The 9197-nt window shown below is 31.5% G+C and overlaps 1 protein-coding gene across 1 annotated transcript in view; it reads left to right on the top strand.

Annotated features, from left to right (window-relative positions):
* Window positions 1-4655: 4655 nt before the first annotated feature.
* The window catches only part of LOC110033457 (GDSL esterase/lipase At1g28570-like), a 19760-nt gene continuing 15218 nt past the window's right edge, over window positions 4656-9197 (top strand). Inside the window, 2 exon segments of the mRNA XM_020737442.1 lie at window positions 4656-5016; window positions 5102-5320. Coding sequence (XP_020593101.1) covers window positions 4671-5016; window positions 5102-5320 — 565 coding nt within the window. The 5' untranslated portion in view covers window positions 4656-4670.

Below are 9197 nucleotides of genomic sequence, written 5' to 3'. Positions count from 1 at the left end.
ACACCCATATTCTGGTTTAGGCTACTAAATTCATGATTTGACTAGATTTATCATGGGTTCATTTGGGGAAGCTTCTCTGAAATCTGTTAGAGCTTTGATTAGCTGTAACATTTTATTATTCTTCAACAATTTGTATTGAGAAAATTAACTTTTTTACAATCAGATCTGTTAGAAATGATGGTTATAAGAAACTTATTATCTATTTTACTTTTAAAGAAAAATTATAGTACCAAAAATAACTTTTAAAAATATGATTTCTCTATAATATGATGAGAAGTTTAAGGTTGAGCATAAAAATCTAAAATTAGTGTGTAAGCCCTTTCCCAATTAATACGACTTAAAAAGCTTTCTTTATAAAATTCATAGAATTTAAAATATACAAAACGATAAATGATTTTGAGTTGGTTAATTGAATATTAATTGAATTAAAAATGTCTCTAGGAAATAAAAATATTTTAATAATGCTATATTAAGTGTTTTGAGATTCGCTTAGGCTCAAATAGAGGTGGATTGAATGAAGGCTGGAATAAAAGAAATTAAAGAAAATCCAAACATGAGACGATTTTCACGAATAATTTTCAATAAATTATAGGATTTTATTACAAAACTAAAAATTTCCACATGAATGCTATGTAAATCATTTAACTAAGTCTAAGTTATGTGATTATTTGATGGTAAGTAAAATGTAAGTTTGGGGAATTGATGTGAATCAAATATGTGATAATTTTTATTACTAATTTTTTTTGTAATTTATTTTATTATTATTATGATAATTTGCTTGTGAAGGGTATATTCAATGTTTTTTGCATTATATGTGTGCTTTGAGATTCGCTTAGGCTCAAATAGAGGTGGGTTGAATGAAGGCTGGAATAAAAGAGATTAAAGAAAATCCAAACATGAGATGATTTTCACGACAAAATTAAAAATTTCCACATGAGTACTATGTGAATCATTCAACTAAGTCTAATTTATGTGATTACTTGATGGTAAGTAAAATGTAAGTTTGGGGAATTGATGTGAATCAAACATGTGATAATTTTTATTACTAATTTTTTTTATTTAATTTATTATTATTATGATAATTTGCTTATGAAAGGTATATTCAATGTTTTTTGCATTATATGTAGAAGATAACACAATTCAGGGAGCAAAAGAGTTGAAACATGTGTAAAATACAAAAAAATATAAATGATATGGCATAATGTGGAATAATTATGCCAGAAAATATTACATAATTATGCCACAAACTAGAGAGGGAAGCATAATTACGTCTGTCTATGATGTAATTACATTGTTCCATGGTGAGTTATGTCGGTTTTTGGAATGTTTGGAGGCGGTTTTGAAACCCTAATTTATATAAGAGATGTATGAATACCTAGAATTCACTTTTTGGTCTTGGGGATTTGGCCTCTAAGGTTCAAGAGAGTCTTTGAGGCTCTAAGATTTACCATTAGAGCTCCTCCAAGATAGTTTTTCCTATTTTTTCCTCTTTTCATATTTTTTTTGCTGAGAGTTTCGAGTGGGTGTGAGGAGAGACTATCTCGAGTTTGAATTTTTTTGCCTATTCTGTAGTTTTTTTTTAATACATGCAATAACAATTTTTGTGCTTTCTTTTCTCATGCATTATAGTTAATCTTATTTTTTCACTTGTGTGATATAAAAAAAATGTGATTTCCTCTTTGTTTTATCATTTTGTTTCATAGACTCATTCGTGCTTGGATTCCATATGTTGATGTTTTAACTTTTTTTACCTTAATTTACTTTACTTTTACCCGATAGAATGTTCAAACTTCTTGTGATCCAAGACTTCTAACTATCGCCTGTAGGAAAAAGTAAGTTAACACACAATAGTCTACTGTAATAAATATATTACGAGTAGGAAATTAAAAAGTAGATAGGGAACAAAAGGATTCTCAGGAAATGTTACATGGTTAAGCCCCCTTAATTGTATATGATTTTCAATACTTTTTATGACATTGCATGGTCTAAGAAGGACTTGCTCCATGATGTTCATAATAATGTGGGATTTCATATGAAAAATATCGAGAAATCACTAGATCAATGTCACAGGAGCAGGAACCTTTCACCTTTAGAAAACATTCAACAAAAGTTAGTTTAATTTAATGTATTTAGGATTTTGAAGTTTCTAACCTTTATGCATTTGATACTTCAAACTATATTAGGAGATTTAGTAAACTAAAATTTTTCATCTTAGAAGAATGTGACAAATTTCGTTGTGAGATTGGTACACTGACTCATAATTTGTATATTACTTGACTGACACGTACTAGTGAGATTGACTGATTGCTTCGTAGTAATTTTTAGGTATCACAGAGTTTGTTAGTGCTCCTAACCTGATTCCCATTTATCATTACTGACCCAACACTATCAAGGTGTCTAGTTTCATCCTAGCTTTCCAAGGTTAGAAGGACTCTTTTGCCTTTAGGTGTCAAAACATCTTATTGTGGTTTTTGATCCTATTTCCAATTCAACTCAACTCTGATCATTTTTAGCACTTTATTCTTCAGATCTTGGATTTGTTGGACCACAAAGTTTTTGATAATCTCTACATTAACATCAGTCCCACTGTTATGAGGTCTTTTTCCTTGCATGACTCCTCTTTCTATTGGTGGCTTGATCCACGATTATTGCACATTTGAGAATATTGAATTCGAGATTGCCCATGAATTATAACCAAAGAAAAGAGGATAAAATAAAGTGAGATATAGAGAGTGAGATAATAATGAATTATGACAAAAAATGTCCTTTTTAAAAAAATTTTCCCTTATTTATAGAGGGATAATATAATAGTGATACTATATTCTTTTCCCCATTTAGATGGGGTTGTACTAAGGCATTTTAGATATTCTATAAGTATTGGCTTATCATCCGACTATCTTCTGGCCAGGCTAGCTAAGCTTAGTTGACTTCAGGATCATGAGGTAAGCTCGGTTGGCTGAGCTTGGTTTAGATGATTCAATCGTTGATTTAGATTGGTTGACTATCTTTGATCCATGGTGAGCAGTCTTTTAGGTCTCCACAAGATGGTCAGAGGTACTTTGCAGAAATGGATCTTTTTTTGGTTTGGCTCTAACAGGGGGTTAGCTATTGCATTGAGTTAGCTTTCTCATAGCAATTGGCTGAGCTTAGCTAACTGAGCTAGGAAAACAACTAGGATACAAGCTCATATTAATAAATACTATAAATACATTGATACATACCACTTCAAAACAGTGACAAATATGTAACATCGTCATCATATCCACTCATCTATAAATATGAGGAATATTTAAAGAATAAGATACGATTAATTTAATTACTTAGCTTCTTTTTTATTATTGGGATATTTACCCACGTACCACCCAATTTATGTATTCACATATCGAACACCTAAACTTTGATTTTTTCTTACAAATCATCTCATCACTAACTTTTGACTATAGGTAGGGTGGTCGGTATGTAAAATTTAAAGTTTAGAAATTTTATACGGACGGCTATTTTGTGAATCCATAAGAGAAGGTAGGGTTGTAATTGAGCCGAGTCGAGCGAATTATATCATTGTTCGAATTTGGCTTGGTATAATTATAAGTTGTTCATGTTCGGCATGAGCTTGTGATGAGTTTTCATACTTGTTCAAGCTTGATTTGTTTAAATTTTCAATGCTTGAACTTGATTGGTACTTGATTTTTTTATGAGAAGAGAATAAGTACTTAAATAAACTAATAAAAGAGCTATAAATTCAAATAAGAATTTAGTTTTTCATATAAAAAATTAATAAATAATTTTACAACTCTAATCACCGCTACTTATTTGCCAATTATGATATCTAAATCTTTGAACATTATTAATTAGTTACATAATTCTTAATAATAAGGCCACTCCTATTAAAATTTTGTAAGTGGGAGAACTAAACTGTTCATAAAAATTATAGGAATGATGATTTACTTTATCATATCATATGGATTATCATTTACTTGGCAGAAGCTTTTTCTAAAAATATATAATCATTTTTATCATATTGTCAATCATTTATGGGTTATCATAAATAAATAAATAAAAAAAGATCTCAAAAAATATTTTTTTTCCCAAAAAAAAATGCATTCAAGTTGATATTAATAATGAAGAACTTCACATTGAATGCTTGCACAAAATAATCTCTCAATCTATCATTGCTTCCCGTAAAAAAAAATAAAAATAAACCATCATTGTTGGCAAAATTCTACAACACCATTGTTTAATACTCCTTAGTCAAGATAAATCTTGTAATTTCACATATAAGATATAAACTTCAAAAAATTAAATATAAAAATAATATATATATAATAAATATATATAAAACAACTCCATTGTTTAATACTCCTTAATGGAGATAAGTCTTGAATTTCACATATAAGATATAAACTTCAAAAAAATAAATATAATATATATATATATATAATATCGATTATTTTATAAGTGAATAATAAATGTATTTGTTCGTGAATATAAAAGAATAACTTTGGTTATATTCTTGTTTAGCTCATTTAAGAGTTTTTAAAAATTATTTAAATATATTTATTTAGTAATTTGAACCAACTTTATCTGGGGAGTCGAGTTCGATCTGTTGATGAAGTGCACTGGTTCATTTACAGCCATGGGTGTTGGGTGGTGCGTTTGAGGTGGATTTGTTCATGGAGTACACTGGCTCAATTACATATGAGCTTCCAAGCAGATTTTCTCCCCCATTCACGGGAATGGCTTTAAATCCGGTTCCGAGCCTTTTGAGTTTCCCGTCGACTCATTCCATTGCTTCGCCCGCCCTGCTCCAGCTCGTTGTCGTATTCCTTCATTCTATTGCAGGCGCCAATGGCTGCTTCTCCTCTATTTTCAGCTTCGGCGACTCCATCGCCGATACCGGAAACCTTCTGATATCCGAACAGGGTAACATCGAAGCTGCCAGGCCCCCCTACGGCGAGACATTCTTCCATCGCCCAACTGGCCGCTTCTCCGATGGCCGACTTATTATCGATTTCATCGGTCCGTGTTCGCACTTTCTTTCTGTTGTCTTTCTTCTTCTTGTTGTTCTTCTTCATAGAGCCTTACGTAACCCATTTGCGAGCAGCGAACGGGATGGGATTTCCTTTTATCCGGCCCTTCCTTGAGGGGCCTGGCAATGGACGGTTCCGGCGAGGGGTGAACTTCGCCGTCGCTGGGGCTACTGCGCTTGACGTAAGCTTCTTCAGGGAGAGGGGCATGTACGTCACATGGACCAATCTTTCTCTGCATGTTCAGTTAGGATGGTTTAAGGAATTGCTTCCTTCTCTCTGCTCTACCGATTCAGGTCCGTCACTCCTGTCTGGCTGCAACCAGGATTTTAATTCGATTTAGCGGAGCACCGGATAAAAATTTCCTACTTCTTGTGTTTGATGGATTTACGTTAGATCCAGCCGTATATTCTATTAAAAGTATGCTACCATATTCTGGTTTAGGCAAAAACTCTATTTTACTAAATTCATGATTTGACTAGATTTATCATGGGTTAATTTGGGGAAGCTTCTCTGAAATCTGTTAGAGCTTTGATTAGCTGTAACTTTTTATTATTTTTCAACAATTTGTATGGAGAGAATTAACTTTTTAACAATCAGATCTGTTAGAAATGATGTTTATAAGAAACTTATTATCTATTTTACTTTCAAAGAAAAAAATATAGTACCAAAAATAACTTTTAAAAATATGATTTCTCTATAATAATTGTTCAACTAAATTTATAAACAACAGAAATCATCCAACACGCTCCTATATCCAACCTTTAAAGTTGCATCCAACATGGGTTGAGATTTGTGGAATTTAATCAGATTCAAGAGTTTAGTTAAATTAAATGTTATAGTTGCTTATATAGTTATTTAATTGGTATACTCCAATTCCCCTGCCATTAGAAAAGGATACTTATAATGTTCTTATTTTGCTATCACTGCCATCGATAGATGTTGATTCCATTGGCTTCATCTTTCATTGTTGTTGCGTAGTTTTCTACTCTATAGTTACTGAGGTGATCCAACTATATGATATAAGGTCACACCTCCTATATAAGAGTCTATATTGATATATTTTGAGTCGTACATTAGTTGATTCTATCCCTTCTTCCTAAATGCCCATCTTTTAACTCATTAGGGAAGAGTTCTATTTGTTTGTGAGAGTTTATGCAAATTTGATCATAGGCCTACTGGACACAATTCAATATATCTCTTATACTTGGTTATGTCTTATGTTAGTTTTGTTTCGGTGTATTGTTCATTATTTTGTTTTACATTCTCTGTGGGAGTTACAAAATGAAGAGAAAAGAAAATAACCTATAGGAAAGTTGGCGCATTCTTTTGATTTGAGAGTTTCACATGAGAAAAAAGAAAAATCAGAGAAAGTTGTCTCTTTTACAAAGAGTGTTTGGTTTCTCCGAGAAATAATAATAATATAGGGAAAGGAAGTCATGCAGCTAAAATTTAATAATGCCCTAATTATCCCTTACTTAAATGAAAGAAACAGTTTCTTTTTATTTGTTAGCCCTGATTCCTAGCTTATCCATTTTTCTTCTTATGGATCAATTGTTTAAATAGATATATTATATATTAACGTTTTTAACTTCTTAATGAACTATTTTAAGTAATTTATTAATGATTACAATATCAACAAACAATTACAAACTAGTAAAGGTTTTAATTAATTGATATGGATTTTAAATGTTTAAGCATGTTTTGTTTATAATCTAAAGCCTTTTTTTTTAAATCTAAAACTAAATATGTAGAATGACATCTCAACAGTAATTGATCTAGTGGCGAGGTTGCAATAATTGGCGATCAAGTCATTAAAATGAGTGAACGTTTAGATGTCCCGAGTCCATTATTCAAAGTAATGATCATATAGATCGAGATGCTATTGGTAGAATTCAAGTTGGATGCTAGAAGTGGAGGAATGCATCACGTTTATTGTGTGATAGAAAAGCATTGCTTAGATCTTAAAACAAATTTTATAAGATGGTGGTCAGACCTGCAATACTTGATGGTGCAGAATGTTGGCATCTAAAAGAGAAGCATTAAATTAAGTCAAGTGGTGATGAGATGAGAATGTTCAGGTGGATAAGTGACTTTAAACATAGTAACAAAATGTGAGACGAATATGTTCGTGAAAGGGTTGGAGAGCTCCATTGGCAGCCAAAATTAGAGAGAGAGTCTTCTTAGATGGTTGGTCATACTATACGTCGACTATTTGATGATCCTGTTAGGAGAGTAGATGATTTAAATTTGATTTATACTAAGGGATGTAGCAGCAGACCTAAAAAGAAGTGGCATTTGTATAAAAATGATCATAATTTATTAAAATTAAATGAAAATATGACACTCAGTAGGTCACAATGGAGAAAAGTGATTCATGTAGCCAACCCCACTTTGTGGGACAAAGACTTGTTGTTGTTGAAATGTGTGCTATTCAAACATTGAATATTTTATAATATGAAAGTTAGTCTAAATTAATTAGTAATTAATAATTTAAAATTTAATTGCTATCTTATTTCACTTAACTATATTATTTTGAAGCAGTTGATTCGAAGAGGATTAATACGTCATTGTTTTTAAAAGCCTCCTCTTCATCTCCATGATAGTGCTGTGCACACACTTTTTCTCTTATTCATCTTCATTGTTTGTTTGTTTGTATTTATTATTATATGCCTCTATCTTGTGATATTGGAGCAGTTTTAATCCTTCAAGTTTTTTGTGCCAAAACAGTTTTCCGTCTTCCTGTTCGCTTATTTTGCAATTACACTGTTCTGTTGATGTCATCTATTATTTTCATGATAATTTTGTTATATGTTTATGTTTTATTGGCCTTTATTTCCTACTGAATGCTGTGTTAAGATTTCGTTAATTTTATTGGAAGCTATTATGTGGTATAATGATTGATAGTAATTGCTGTATTTTTATATAATGATTTTAGTTGTGATTATGCTGTATTTGTTTCACTTAAATCTAATTCTATTATTTCAAATTTTTTGGTTTCATGAATCATTCAATTATTTTCTAGATCTAGACCAATTAATAATCATACAAGAATCAAAACATTGCTAATCAAACATCTAAATCTATGTTATTTATACATCGAATCTCTCTTTAATTAGTTTGCTAATTCCTCTTAATTCTTCATGTTGGTTTTGAGAATTAAGCGGAATTTTTTTTATTGATATAAAAGGTGGTATAAATACCCTTATATGAAGCCGAGAAGAAGAAAGGAAAGAAATATGAGAGGAAAGATATAACACTTACATCTCTAATAAATCAATTCATAATAATTATTTGGAGATAAAGGAGAAGACATAAAATAGGAAGGGAAATAGATTCAATCCAAGGAAATAAATCTAAAATAAGATAGACAATAAATCCAATTCAAGGAAATAAATTTAATTCTCATAACTTTTAACATGAATAAATTATTTTCTAATATAACTTATAATACCCCCCTCAAGTTGAAACATTGCTTGGATTTGAAAATATCAAACAATGAATGAGAAAGATTTTTTGTGAGGTAGAACTTGAAGTCTTTATTCTGTAGTTGGTAATCAACCCAAAGAGCATTTAGGAATATTTTTAGTTGACTGCGGTTGTCTTTACCTGCAGTTTCTACAATATCTGTAGGTAGGCATAAGGCTTCTACAGGAACTTCTACAGGTAATGTTGAAGGAAATTTTGTAGGGAAGTAGACAACTTACAAGAAAAATTGACTTCTAGTTGATTGCGATTGTCATTGACTGTAGTTTTTGCATTATCTGTAAATAGGCGGAAGTCTTCTACAGGTAATGCTGTGGGAAAGTTTGCAGAGAAGTAGATAACCTATAGGGAAAATTGTAGGCTATGACCTGCAGAAAAAAAATAAAAAACTTCAAAGGAGGGTCTGCTGTAGGAAAAGCTCCGGAAAAGGGTCTGTCGCAGGAAAAATGCTCCGAATGAGGGCCTACTATAGGAAGAATGCGGGAGGACTGGTTGTAGGAAAAAACTCCGGAGAAGGATTTGTTTCTAGAAAAAGCTATGGAGGAGGACTTGTTGTAGGAAAAAAGTTATAGCAGAGGGCCTGCTGTAAGGTAAAGCATCGGAGGAGGGTATGCAAGTAGGAACTTCCGCTATAGGGAAGTGTTCCAGCGGTGGACACAATCAGTGAGAGGATTCTTTTTTTTTAAA

Source organism: Phalaenopsis equestris, unplaced genomic scaffold (genome assembly GCF_001263595.1).
Source record: "Phalaenopsis equestris unplaced genomic scaffold, ASM126359v1 Scaffold001187, whole genome shotgun sequence".
Classification (NCBI taxonomy): domain Eukaryota; kingdom Viridiplantae; phylum Streptophyta; class Magnoliopsida; order Asparagales; family Orchidaceae; genus Phalaenopsis; species Phalaenopsis equestris.
Note: the sequence above shows the minus strand (reverse complement) of the source record. Positions and strands in the feature narration are given on the sequence as shown.